Here is a 15,004-nt window from a genome sequence, read left to right as displayed (position 1 = left end):
TTTGTCTTCATGAAGGGAAGCAGCAGTAATAAAAGCATGCTGAGGAACAGTCTTAAGGATTTCTTAGAAGAATCTATGAAATCAGTTGAGGCATTTCAGGAGCAGAATTGGCTTTGCTAGGAAAGATGGATACCTCAAAGTTTCAGGGGTGGCTGGCTGGTTCCTGTGAAAGGTAACTAGCTCTGCAAGGAATGAGTTAGTACCAGTAGCAAGAGTAATGTTTGTAGTAAAATGGAAAAAGTTCAAGTGAAGTGACTTTTTTAATAAACCAAGGTATTTCTGGACGGTGAGAGTACACTGTACCAGTTTAGTGGTTTAGGCTAAAGCTAAAATTCCGTTGTCCAGCTCACTGTTCACATCCAATTTGTGATGAGTTCGGTGAGACAGCAGAAAGCATGTGCACTTTGAAGTGGTTTTGACCCTGTACTGTTAGCTTTGTTGTGATGTCAGAATTTAAGTATTAGTACAAGGAAATGCTGCTGTGTTATAAGATTGCTATTAGTTCCCACACATATCTTCTGTTTTTCAAATGTGTGAGTCCCTGACAAGAATATCAAAACCTGCAATGCTATAAAAAGTTTATTTGGGTCTAATACTAGAACTTATTTTGAGCTAGCTGGCACTTCTAATTTAGAATCAAACAATATCATGAGTTGGGAGAAACCTACAAGGATCCAACTCCTGGCCCTACACAGGACAGCCCCAAGAATCCCACCATCTACCTGAGAGTGTTGTCCAAGTGCTTCTTAACTCTGTCAGGCTTGGTGGCTGTGACCACTTCTCTGGGGAGGCAGTTCCAGTGCTCAGCCACCTTCTGAACAAAGAACCTTTTTCCAATATCCAAACCTCAAGTTTCCCTGACACAACTTCAGGCCATTTCCTTGCATCCTACCTCTGGGCTCCACAGAGAAGAGATCAGCATCTGCCCCTCACGAAGTTGTAGATTGCAATGTGGTCTCATCCAGGCTGAACAGACCAAGTGACCTCAGCCAGCTTCCCTTCAAGGCCCTTCACGTCTCTGTTGCCCTCCTCTGGATGCTCTCTCCTATGGCTGAATGTCTTCCTCACACTGTGGTACCCAGAACTGCCCCCAGCACTCGAGGTGAGGCTGCCCCAGTGCAGAGCAGAGGGGCCAATCCCCTCCCTTGCCAGCTGGCCATGCTGTAGCTGATGTCCCCCGGGACAGGAGCAGTGCCAGCTCCCGGCTGCCAGGGCGCTGCTGACTCGTGTTCAACTTGCACGGAGCAGGACCTTTCCTGTGGCTCTGCTTTCCAGCCTCATTGCCGAGTCTGCACCTACACCCGGGGTCACCAGGTGCAGAATCCTGCTGTCACACACAAGACAGAGTAAATGCCTCATTCTGCATTTGGATACTGGGGTTTATTGAATAACCACCAGGACCAGACCTTTTGCCCTCCTTGCTTGTGATCAGCTCCTGCCCCAGCACTGTGTTCCTTGGGTCTCTGCTTCCCAGCAGGGAGGTCTCTCCTGGTCCAGGAAGGTCAGGCACAAAGATGTGCTGGTTCCCACCGTGCTGCTTCTCACAGTTGCCTATTCCAGTCACCACTGGCCAAGGTCCCATCTCTGATCTGCAGGATATTTTCCCTCCCACCACATCCACACACAGCCTGCTGTCAGTTCACACTGTAAGCTGATTCTGCCTATGGCAGGAGCTTATAGCAAGGGAGGCACCACAGATTCTTGCTTCTCCAAATGCAAACACCATCATCCCTGTACCCTCACCCTGCTTCCCTTTCATGCACAATTAATTACATGGTCCATTAACAAGCTTGTATAAGCAGTCCTTTAGCAACATTAATTTTTCTGCTGCTAAAGCAAAAATGCAAAAAATTGTCCCTGACCAGCCCACTGTCACCTGCCCTGTCCACTAAGAAAACCAAAACCTTAAACCAGGTTGCTCTGAGGGCAGAGTGAAGTAGGCAGCCTGTGGTTCTGGACCTGCCAAGGGGCAGGTGAGGTGGGACAGAAATGTGCTGGGCCCAGAATGAGCTGCTTCTGCAGTGAACAACTCTGACAGGATGGACACATCATAGGTGCTGCAGCTCTTGCTCTTTTCTCAAGTTTTCACAGCCAGGAGAGGTGAAGAGGGTGCTCCTGAGACACCTGGGCACTGTGGAAGATGCTGGAGATGTCAGGTCAACAACATCTGATGAGGCAGCACAGAGGACCCAGGCCTGAGCCGATGATCTGAGCTGAAGCAGCAAGGAAAAGCTTTAGGGATTGGTGACCAGATTTGGAAAGAGACATGAAAATAAAATGGCAATGACAGGTATGTGAGACTATATGGATGAGAAAAGCCTGTGGAGGTCTGGGTGGTTTGGATGAATATTAATGCATCTCTCAGGGGTGAAAATTGTAGTCCTACTGCCCTTAAGGCATTTGTTTGTAATGTATGCATAAACCATACATCTGCTGTGTTAGGCTAGAGGAAAGGTGCTGCAGCCACCTCCTCGCTGCAGGGCATATTCAAACAGGACTTTCAGGGACACAGGTACAGCTTGTGTGAGAGAGAAGGATGCAATGGTACATAAATCAGATCATTCCAAAGAAGAGGTGAGGCTATTGTCATTTGAGAACTGGCCACTGGTTTGTAGGAGCATCTTCAGGGAGAGGAGTCTGAAATAGAAATCATACATGTGCCTTAGGGAAGAAAAGGGCCAGAAGTTCCACAATGAGAGGAAAAAATGAGTATTTTGTATTTCCCTAAAATTTAGGCCTGGGCATGGGCAGGAGTAGGCAGTAGAAGGTCTTGGTATCAGCAACTCAGTTCTGGTGGCTCCAATTTCTCACAAAATACCATTTTGACAACTCACCTTCCTTTTTTAAACCTTGTCTCTCACAGATATCAGTTCTGAATGGGCTTGAGGGTGGCTATTCAGCCCAGCTGATGAAAGGTTACTGTGCTGAATGCCTGTGTTTCTAACTTAAGACTCGAGTCTTAGTTCCTGTGGCCTCCATTTTCAAAGGCTCAGTCTAACACATCCTAAATTAACTCACCAGGCAACAGAGTATGAAATCGGACATGACCGATCGATCCTCGAGCATTGATCCAAAGCGAAACTAATGGAATGTAAAGAAAATGTAAGACTCTATTGTACTGTAAAGGCTGCCTATTTAGCCACTTTACAAAATAAAATTTCATTTGGGAGCTGGGTGGAGGTGTCAAGTTCAAAGAACTGACTAAAACAAGGCATGGGGACTTCACAAACTGCTGCTGTACAGATTAAGCCTTGAGGGAATGGCTTTGTTAGATGCCACTGACTAAAATAATTGCATTATAATTTTGGCTAGAGGCACCATCCTATCATCCATCCTATCATCTGATGATTTTTAAACTGTGCATGAGTAGTTTAGACAGAGTGATCTTGGCATCTAGCTACATAGAACTGAGAAGCCCATTCAGTGTACCACATCTATGCTTGGGTGCTTGGGAAAAAGAAAAAAAAAAGGAAAAAAAAAAGAAGATACCCTCAGACTCTCAAAGAGAGGTCTCTGAGAAATAACAACAAGCACTTCTGCATGCTCCTTCTGCAATGCTCTAAGACACTAACCAAGGGCTTTCTCCTAAGGTAAGTGGCAGAAAAATAATTCTTCCTAGGGCAGTATGGAGCAGGCAGCTGCCTGTCAGCCTTGAAGCAATGCAAATTAAAACCATGAGTATTTGCATCTTAACATTTAACTTCTGACAAGAAATTTAAAGTTTAATGCTGCTATTTCATACCTCAACTGATGTAAACGTGGCATGAATGTAACATAGAAGTGATTTGAATAGTGGCAAATGACAAAATGATTTTAAAAGAAGTAACAAAATAAAAAAATATAAAGGAATTTCCTCCAAGAGAAATGGTGGATTTCCATCTGGTTCTAACTGATTACATGCATGGATTTTTATTGTTTGAAATAACCATATAAAAATACTTGGGCAGACACAAAGTTAGATGGTGTAATGAGAAATGTCTCCGGTATATACTTTCTATGCTAAAAATGTTATATATCTAGTCTACAATGCTAGTAGTATAGAATAGGCTACACTACTAGAATTTCTAGTCTACTAGTAAACTGGAAATAATGATATAATTGATATTTAAGGTTCCTGTCTTACAGTAAACTGAAATTACTCTGCTACACAGAACTCAGTTAAGATGAGGGAAGGGGACAGAAATGAAAAAATTAGAAGCACATTGCTATGACAAGGTTGTGAAGTAGTTTGGGCTGATTTCTTAGAAATGCTGGCTTTTGTGGCTCTAAACTATCTTCTTTATTTTATACACAATATTGACTGTGTCATTATTTGTACTGCAGTTCTACCAGTGCAGAGCTGAGGGGAAGTGTCCTGGTATCAAGGGCTCACTTAAAGGGTGAATTATACAATTCCTACAATTTCATTTCCTCTGTTGGCTTTTATAATGCAAAGGTGAGGATAGAGTTATTTAAACACTGGTAGAAACAACTCAAGATACAAAACTCTGTCGAGCCAGAGTGATATGTTTAGACACCTCCCTTGCTCCAAATAGTTGCATCCATTTTCTGTTCCAGGCAGTTTCTACCACCAGAGAATTTCATCTTTGAGATTAAAACATTTATCTTTGAATTTACATTGTAGCATCACACTTAGGGTTTTGTTGTTTGGTTGGGGTTTTTTTGCTGAGTCAATCAGTTTCAGTGAGGGATTAGCCATTTGCAAGGCAGCAAACATACCTAAAGCTCCTTTGCTTAACTGTTGTGTTGGACTACAATAATTATTGCTGACTTTCTGTTTTCCTCCTGTGTCTCATTGCAATGATATGCGTGGGAGGAAAGGAATGGGGAAACAAGATATTCTGGGTGCATAACAACACCTAAGACATTGCTTGACTAGATATGTTTACTTAGCCAGTTCCATGTGTGAAAATTCATATTTGCAGCCAACACAGTCCCAGAAACACAGTAATAAAGTCTGTAGGATGCCTATGCTGAGAATGACGACTTCACTGCTGGTTACAACTGAGAATTTTTACTTGCAGCGTGGATAAATGCAGCCTTGAAGCAAAACTGAACTACCTGGGATCATGGAATGAACCAAGCCATATTAATAATGGTGATATCACCCAGCTATACTATCATTTAAATATATACAAGATTTTGGGCACATCAACCAGCCACTTTCAAAAAAATGTAGAAATTGCACTTTACTAAAGGTTGTAGTTTAGTAAACTTTGGGATATTTTGAAAGTATTGTAGCATAAAAGAAATTCAAGTGCAAAACCTAAGGTAGATATGATCCCAGTTGCTTCAATAATTTATTGCCATATTAGCAGAAAAAGTTCCAGGGACACAGCACTAAACATGCAGTTGATTCACAAATAAACAGTCAAATATCTTACATTTCAATTCCCCACATTACCTGCAGCTCCAAAAGAGAGCTTCAAAAGAAGCAGCTTGTAAATCAAGCAGAACATAGACCAATTTGCTTGTGAATCAGTTTCTGGGATAGAGGCAGTTAAAAAGATTTTCACACACTCACTGTTAAAAACCTCCACATCACTCTGATTCCATTTTCTCATTTGTTAAAATTTATAATTAAGATGCAGCAAAACTTGATGCATAAAAATAAAGGTATTAACCCTAGGAGCACTCAGTTTATTGACATTATCCTATAACTGAGACTGCAAATGTACAGCTATGTGTAAATCAGCTATGTACTTGTAGTTTTAGGAAGCCAAGAAAGAAACTTGTGACTTGTTACCCGTGTAGATCAGAAAATATTGGATGGATGGCACTAAAATTGCTACTAACTTAGGGTAAAAAATGAAACTGTTTTTAAGTCACAGTTATAGGACACTTCTCAAAACTTTATAAAAAAATTAAAGCCAAGAACATTATCTATTGTGGCAAAACTCTAGCAAATCCATAGTCAAAGTGGAATGGAGTGGGTGTAGAATTAAACTGTAGTTGGCAAATGATTTGCGAGGTGGGAAAAAAGTTGTCTTCATTTCTAGTGGGAAGAAAAGAATATAAAGCTATGGGCAGTTATGAAGTACTGTGGTTTACAGCTGAAATCAATATCTCTTAATCTTAAAATAATCTCACATTTGCATTTTTGACCAGTAGTCATAAAGTTTGAATTAATTTAAAGGCCCAGTAAGTAGAAAGTAATGATGAACTTCTAAGAGCTCTCCAGCTACCAGAAGAATGTATCTGAAACACATATATTGAAATTAACAAAAAAAACCCCAAAACCAAACAACAAAACTTAAAAATGTCCATTTCCAAAAGAAATTCATCATTACAGGAAAATAACTTTTTTTTGCCCCCCCAGAAATGAACTTCTGACAATGGGGGACTGGAACTTGTTGGGCAGCATCCTTGAAGAAGTGCACATCCACTCCACCATAGTTGGCAAAATCTGGCTCACAATCCTGTTCATATTCCGGATGCTGGTGCTGGGAGTGGCTGCTGAAGATGTCTGGGATGACGAGCAGTCCGAGTTCATCTGCAACACGGAGCAACCTGGCTGCAACAATATCTGTTACGACAAAGCCTTCCCCATTTCTTTGATCAGATACTGGGTACTGCAGATCATATTTGTCTCCTCCCCATCCTTAGTGTACATGGGCCACGCGCTCTACAGGCTCAGGGCGCTGGAGAAGGAGCGGCAGAACAGGAAAGCTCACTTGCGGGCTCAGCTCGAGGACCTGGAGCCCATGCTCGAGGAACACAGGCGAGTGGAGAGAGAACTGCGTAAGCTGGAGGAACAGAAGAAAGTGAATAAGGCACCCTTGAGAGGGTCCCTGCTGCGCACCTATGTCCTACATATCCTGACCCGGTCGGTGGTCGAAGTGGGCTTTATGATAGGTCAGTATCTTTTATACGGGTTTCACATGTCTCCCCTTTACAAATGCACTCGGCCCCCTTGCCCTAACACGGTGGATTGTTTTGTGTCCCGACCCACAGAGAAGACCATCTTTATGGTTTTCATGAACAGCATCGCCGCCGTCTCCCTCTTCCTCAACATCCTCGAAATCGCCCACCTGGGCATCAAGAAGATCCAGAAGAGCCTGTGCGGGCGGCCGCTGTGGCCGGCGGGCCCGTCCGAGGAGGACCCCAGCGCGTACAACTCCAAGAAGAGCTCGGTGGTGCCTCCGCCGCCCTGCCTGGCCAGCAACGCGTCCCCCGCCGCGCCCCGCGCCCGCGCCGCTCCCGCCGCCGCCGCCCGCGCCCGGCGCCCCCGCGCCGCCGCCGGCCCGGCAGCACCGCGGGCAGCTCCGGGGAACGCCGCCGCCGCGCCGCCGGCACCACGGACAGCACCAGCCGCCCTCGTCCAGCAGCGAGGAGGCGCCGCGGGCCGCCCCGGTGGGCGGTGTGGCGGGGGCGGCCGCCGCCGCCCGCCGGGCGCCCCGCAGGCACAGCCGGGTGAGCGCCTGCCGGGATCGGGATGAGGAGCGCGGCGACTCCCCGGACAGCGGGCACTGCCCCGGCACCCGCAAGTCCAGCTTCCTGTCCCGCGTCCTCACCGGGAGCCGGGCGGGCAGCGACAGCGAGAGCACCGCCTCCCGCGGCGGCTCCGGCCCCGGCCCCGGCTCCGGCTCCGGCTCGGAGGGGAAGCGCCGCGAGGAGGGCGCGCCCAGCCCGCCGCCCGCCGCCTCGGGACGCCGCGTGTCCATGGCAAGTAGCGCCCGGGACTGCCCGCGGGAGGGGGGCGGCGGGGGGCCCTCGGCACCCTGTGCCGGCCCTGGGGAGGAGGGGGCGAGCCAGGGGGCAGAACGGCTCGGGCAGGACTTCCAACACAGCCCCAGCTCCTCGCGGCCCCCCGGACAAAGCCAAGCTCCCAAACACTCGGCCTCCTTCTGCCGTGAAAGCAGGAATACCAGGGAATTACTGAGTCCCGAGAAGCTCTAAGTCACCGAATCCCAGCTTCTTTATACTCATTCCATCATCCCAATCAACTCAACGAGGATTGTCCCAGGGAAAACTTCTTCAGCTCCAGCCACTGTAAGAAAGAGAAGCTGAGAACGCATTGAGTTCAATGACACAACTTCTCTCAGTTTCAGGTTTGTCTCAGAGGTGACCTCCAAGTCAAATAATTGTTCAATGAATAAATCAAAAGATCTACATGTAAAAACCCCCACCAAATAATTGCAATGCCAGAGCCAATGACTACAGAATTGCTTTTCCAGCAGCTCTTCCTTTTCTTTGGCTACATGTTCTAGGGTTGCTTACACTCATAATGTTGACAAGATATAGTGCTTGTATTCAAGAGTCAACAAGGCTTTCTTAAAAGAGATTTGAATTCTGGTGGTCTTAGATCACAGGTTTGGTTCTTGGAGAGCATAGAGACCCCTTTACAATCGCTTGCAGTAGCAAGCTCATAAATACCTTTTTAAAGGGCATGTAATAAACAAGATTACTTCACACAATGCTCAAAGTCATAGATTCTGTTCAATTTTTTTTCCCTCACTCTTCCTAAACACCTCCCCCTCGCTTTTTTTTCCCCTATGTATAAAACAAAAAAAGCCAACAAACTTCAAATCTTTTCTGGTAAGAAACACAAGGCACTGTTACACTGCTCATCCAAAAATTGTTTGTGAGTTCCATTTTCCATGGGTTGCAGTTTCTACAGTAAGCCAGTCAGCATAAGCCATATTAATTTGTCACTTATGTGCAATTTAACCACTTCCCACTTCAATCTTTCTAATACAGGGAGAGGGCCTAGAGCCTAATCTGTTGATCTGCTGGCTTTTGATACTCAGATAGAAGGCTCTTTAAAAAGGTGAAGTGCAGAAAGTTATTCAAAGCAAGACAGAATTTCAGTAGCACTCTCTTGAGAACTCACAGAAGTTGCTTGGCAGCTTTTCCTATGTAATGACAATGATTCTACCTTCCAGGGGAGACCTTCAGAGAAATATAGTCAGTTTGCAAAACAATGTCATTACTCTTGAAAGTAACACTCTTCCAGCATGCTGTCTTTGGAGATCATTATGTACAGGACTTGTGCTAGCATTTTAAAATGTGACTGATGTAGATACGATACCTGGTGCTTCCTGCTTACAGCATGCAATATTTAAAAGTACATGGACTTCTTAATAGAACTGAGGCAAGGTTTTGGCAAATGCACTTTATTCTGGCACTGCTGCAGCATTTTTATGAATACTGATTTCAATACACAAATATCCAGGTGCATCATAAATATGTTCAACCTGGGCATTAAAACTTGAATACTCTTCCAGTCTGTATTCCTCAATTCCTATATTAAGTATTTAATTTGGTCAAAGGCACTCAGCATTGGTTTGATTTTTTTTTTAATATTGATTTCCAGAAGATGATAATCATGTATTAATGACAGAATCACAGAATTATATGGGTTGGAAGGAATCTTAAAGATCATCTAGTTCCAACCCTCGCCCTGTCAAGGGACACCTTCCACTAGACCAGGTTGCCCAAAGACCCAACAGGCCTGGCCTTGAACACTTCCAGGGATGGGGCATTCACAACTTTTCTGGGCAACCAGTTCCAGCAGCTCACCAAGCTCACAGTAAAGAATTTCTTCCTACTAAACCTACTCTCTTTCAGTTCAAAGCCATTCCCCCTTGTCCCATGCCCTTGCTAACAGTCCCTCTCCAGCTCTCTTGTTGGCTCCCTTTTACTTACTGGAAGGCCACTACTAGGTCACCTTGGAGTGTTCTCCAGGCTGAACAGCCCTAGCTTTCTCAGCCTTTCCTCACAGAAGAGGTAATGTTTAGGTAAAAGAAAAATGTGTATGATTAGACTCAAAGTCTACTGATCATATTTTTTAAAAAAACAAGTACTTAAAAGTAGCTATATTAAAAAAAGTCCAAATGAAGCATGCAAAAACATAGCCTACTGCCATCCCTGTTTAACAGTGACTTGCAACAGTAATGCAGAGAAAGTACAGACACTTCTTAACATAACAGTGATTCCACATGCACAAACATACTCTAAACAGCCAAAATATAGTCTGTTCTTACCTGGATTTTACTAATCTAAGCTGGGTAGCCTAAGAGCAGAATTGACACTGCTCTTCAGTTTTCTCTGATGAATTTCCCAGACTATCATCTTTAGTTCCACACTGGTTCAAGCCTTTTCTTTTTCCCCCTCATCCACACCATTCTGCCAGAATACGTCTGTAGCATTCTTTGTATTAGGTTCGATGAGAGAGGTGTATCAACATTGAAAAGATCACTTTCTACAGCTCAATAACCATTCTAGCAACCTCCAACCAAACACATACCCATCTTCTGTGCTAAGACAGCAGGACAGCTGCAGCTGCCCACAAACACCATAGTTTTCTTCCTAGCTGAAAGAAAACCTCAAAGTTACACAAAATCCATCCATCTGATACTGCAAGAGTCTTCAGACAAGCCAACTGCACCCTGTGAGTTGTGGCACTGAAAGCACCGAGCAAGTCTAAGGGTACAGTTTATGGATGCTTGACCTTCAACCAGCGATGAGCTTTTTTCTGACCAGTACTATCAATGCCGTTTCCACGACAAAACTGAATCTCTAACAAGCAAATAATAATCATTAGGGACAAATGAATGTGTTAAAAATTACTTCTCATTATGTATTGGACCAAACTATGAAGACCAGGTGTTGGATAGTAATTGGCTGGGTCATATAATGGGATTTTTTTCATAAGTACAAAACTGCCTCTCTCAAAGAGAACAGGAAGTTTGTCTTAGGCCTTCCTCTTTGGAGGAAAGGTTATTTTGGACTCTTAGGAGAGAATGCATTTAATTCTTCACTGAAAGCCCCAATGAAACAGTGCAGTAGGATATTGATTACAAAATGCATGTCTGGCTATCAGGATTCCTCAGCTTTTGCAGACTTCAGTTCAAACCAGACCAGCTCTAGATCTAAAAAGGAAGAAATGCCCTTCCCATTGGTAGGATTTATACAGACCAGCCATGTTAGGTCACAAACTAGAAGGCTATTTAAAACTTCCTTACCTGGAATTGTTGGAGATGAAGAGCCATTTTGTAATTTCACATCCAACTACAGTGCAAACCTCTGACAAAATATTTACATTTTGTAAAACTGTTTAGTTTTGCACCCAAACCACTCACTCTTCATGTTCTGTTCCATTTCTTTCATGTGGTATTATCCAAAGTTAATAACTATTCAGACCGGGAAGCTGAAGTGAGAGAGACAGAAAACCTAAAATACTTATTTGACTAAAGATCCATTGGGGAAAACAAAAGCTTTTTTTGAGCTACTGCTGGTCAAGCTTTAGGTTTATTAGATTCTGAAGACAGACCACCAAAACTGGACCTTCAAGCACATAGCAAAGCAAAAGTGGAGAATAAATGCATGATATGAGGGTTATTTCCAACTGATTTCATTCCACCTAAAAAAATTACAAGAGCATTGCTGACTATATGAATGAGATAATCTCAATATAATGTTACAAAACTCTGCACTGACGGGAATCCAGCAACTATGTACAGCTGAAGCCAGACTATCTGCAAGACTCCAAAACCTTGGTCCTGAGGATCGCAGTCAGCATGCTTTGAAGTGACAGAAAAGAATTTGTTCACTGATAACTGTCTCCAAGCTAATAATTTCCAAGGCTCACTTAGAGGATGCATCTTAGAGAATAAACAGTATTTTATCTTCTAAGAGATATTGTGGCTACACACATAGTTCTGCCCTAAGGTTTGCATCTCTCACATTTTAACTTTTATTTAAGGGGAGATACAGCAATGGAGCAAAAGGGCATCTTCTGCATGGTCCCAGGCTGCCAGACTCTGTTAGGTGAAGCAGGTCTTAAATGGCAGTTTTTCACAAACAGCTGAGTGAAAAAAGCTTCACTGAATTTAGTATATCCATAATCATAGCTGACAGCCAGGAGGTGGATCCACAAAGGTGTGAAGGAATTATGCTGCTGTCCACAGGACTCTGCACATGAATTATATTATGAGAAAAATACCTCATAATTTGCACCAGTCAGAGTCTTGACTGGTGGATAATACATGCTTAAGCCTGATAAGATTAATAGACTGATGGAGTCAAAGATCAGTTTATAACAAGTACAGGTGCAACTTGTGCTCTAGTGAAAATAGGCAGGGCCAGGAATTACAGCCCAGAATAGGCACCTGGCTCTTGGAGCATTGCACTGAGGGGTATTGTCTCCCAGCAGCCACATGCAAGACTGTGTCAAGCCATTAAGACCATCAAATATCTCTCTTCTTATCTCTGGGGGCATGAAGAACAGATCTGAGCACTCCAAATGAACAATTAGAGAAGACAGCAGCTTTACTTCCAGAGGCGCCGTTCACCATAATCAAGCACTCTTCCTCCTCACCCATTTTCTGCAAACCAGGGAACGACTGCAGAATGATCAAGAAGCTCAGCTGAGATGACCACAGCCTGACTTTCCATCTTCAGAATGTCACAATGTCTTCCCAATTCAACAGCTGAATGCAATCATTTCTACAAAAGCTGGAGGCTGTCTGGTATTTCATTGTTAGCTGCATTTGTAGTCTTTGCTAGCTGTGTTTCCTGCCTTTCTAAAGCAGAGGATTCCATTTCCATACTACCTGAGCAGGATGTCCAGCATCAGTTCTTTTTGGTCTTTACCTAGATGACAGTTCTCTAAGGAATTCTATGGTGTGCTCTAAAAACTAGGAGTTTTAATTTGGTTAATTGGGATTGGGAGTATTTACACTAGATTGGCTACTCTCTTCACAAAGGCATCAACTTTCAGATGACTTGGAACTAATTATATTTGCAACCCATGCCTAAACCTGTATTAAGAGAACTACTGTGCTCATGCTCTTTCTAGAATACCCAAGGGTATTCCAAGAAGATGGGGGGCTTGACATTATCTAATGTTTGTGTTTCTTCATGAAGCCATGATAAGTTCCTAAATCAAAAACCAAAACTGGAAATCATTAGAAGATGTATAATGATCTTAGCAACCAAAATTACTAGAGCATGGCTTTCATAATGAAATCTTAGGCATTTTAGGCACTCTAGACTTTTGGTTTTCAAGAAGTGCTGCATCTTCCCCATCCTCTCCTCCAGGGTGTCCTTTCACAGTGTCATTTTAATAAGTCTGTATTTTTGGCTACAAAGTAACCAGTGTATCTTTAAAAGCAAGACTCCCTTCTTATGGTGAATGAAGGGAATAAAACTGACAGTGAAGCAGATGGTGACACTGATACTCTCAGATTGCACAATTAGTCTGAGATAGGGCTGCTGATTTTATTCTTTTGCAGAGAAGAAAGTCTCTGGGGCTGAAATCCTGGTTCTGTCAAAGTTGTGAAAATTTTACAATTCACCAGGTTTGGTTTCCCTCATTGCACTGCTCTTTTATTCCTCCATGCTGTTAAATTTTTTCCTACTTCTCAATTCTCCATTCAGCTTTGAGCCTCTTACCCACTGGGAAAACACTCCATAGTGAGCAGGATAGGGAAAAGAAAGCTGCTGTTCAGCATGAGTGCTTGTCATCTTCTTCAGAACAGGGCATGTTTACTCAACCTTTCAACAACGTGTAAGGAATAAATACCCACTCATTTAATTATCTGCTCACCTGCTCTTTCTTCTGGGGCTGCAACAGCTTGATAAGAGTGAATGTAAGTTGAAATAACAAATCTGATAACCATGGAGAAGTTATTTATACAGCTGAGCTCCACCAGGAAAATCTGCAGGTGAGGTAAGGCACTGGCAAAACCCTGTGTTCCTCTAGGATTTTTGAGAATCCTTAAAGGTATTCACATTTACACCTGCTGGTAACTACTGCTGCTTTTGTACAGTTTTTCAGTAAACACCTATTAAAAAAAATCCCACAGTACTTGTATTTTATTCTGCTCTGGAGGACTCAGAAGAAACTTGTGGTGATGACAGCAAGTGTACCAATTATCCTGCAAAAGCCACTTGGCCACCCAAAGGTAACCATTCACCACTTGCACAAACACAGAAAAACTTTGTGTGTCAGCAGCAGTTGAACACTAATTAACCCCTCTGAGGATCTGTGCAGCAACAAATAAGATGGAATTAAAAAGTGGAATTTGTTTAATTGAGTCCATCTTTGTAAGGTTTTAAAGAATTCAAAAATATACAAACCCCCTTACTAGGTACAGGAAAAGCTACTAGGGTGGGTTGACTGATTTCAAACAAATTACTAAATCACAGAATTATAGAATCAGGATGGTTTGGGTTTAAAAGGACCTTAAAGGTCATCTAGGTCCAACCCCCACACCCATGGGCCGGGACACCTTCCACTAAGCCATGTTGCTCAAAGCCACATCCAACCTGGCCTTGAACACTTGCAGGGATGGCACATCCACAACAGCTCAGGGCAACCTTTTCCAGAGCTTCATCACCCTCATAGTAAAGAATTTCTTCCTAACACCCAATCGAAACCTACTCGTTTTCAGTTTGTCCTATCACATGCCCTTGCTAACAGTCCCTCTACAGCTTTGCTGTAAGCCCTCTTTAGGTACTGGAAGATGCTATAAGAGCTCCCTGAGGCCTTCTCTTCTGCAGGCTGAACAACCCTAACTCAGCCTGTCTTCACAGGACAGGTGTCCCAACCCCTCTGACCATCCTCATGGCCCTCCTCTGGACTTGCTCCAGAACGTCCATGACATTCTTATATTGGGGTCCCAGAGCTGGATGCAACACTCCAGGTGAGGTCTCAGAGGAGCCGAGTAGAGAGGGAGAATCACCTCCCCCAACCCGTTGTCACACCAATGTATTAATGTATTTATTTTGGTCTAAAATCAAGGTGTTTCCCCTCTTCCCACCCCACCATTAGCATTGAACAAAGCCCTGCAAGGTAAGTATGTTGTCAGCCAAGCACCAGATTCCCTTAATGATGTATGTGCTGGGGTTAATTACTATGATAGCATTTCTTTTCCTCCTTTAAGCCAATTCAGTTTAGTGCTTTCTTTCTCTTGTTATCTTTCAGAGCATGCTCCTAGAACTATCATCCATCATGAAAAAGTAAAGACATTCTAAGGAGAAGAAATAAACTAAGGGA

At 43.6% G+C, this 15,004-nt stretch overlaps 1 protein-coding gene across 1 annotated transcript; it reads left to right on the top strand.

Annotated features, from left to right (window-relative positions):
• The first annotated feature begins 1,082 nt into the window (after nucleotides 1-1,082).
• Nucleotides 1,083-7,899, top strand: GJA10 (gap junction protein alpha 10). Its single transcript, XM_053973298.1, has 4 exons — nucleotides 1,083-2,290; nucleotides 6,320-6,855; nucleotides 6,955-7,168; nucleotides 7,329-7,899. Exons 2-4 carry the CDS (start codon nucleotides 6,336-6,338, stop codon nucleotides 7,897-7,899), a joined length of 1,305 nt encoding a protein of 434 aa, XP_053829273.1. The 5' UTR covers nucleotides 1,083-2,290; nucleotides 6,320-6,335.
• The last annotated feature ends 7,105 nt before the right edge of the window (nucleotides 7,900-15,004 follow it).

The sequence above is a fragment of the Vidua macroura genome, chromosome 3 (assembly GCF_024509145.1).
Source record: "Vidua macroura isolate BioBank_ID:100142 chromosome 3, ASM2450914v1, whole genome shotgun sequence".
Taxonomy (NCBI): Eukaryota; Metazoa; Chordata; class Aves; order Passeriformes; family Viduidae; genus Vidua; species Vidua macroura.
This window is presented reverse-complemented; position numbering and strand designations above follow the sequence as displayed.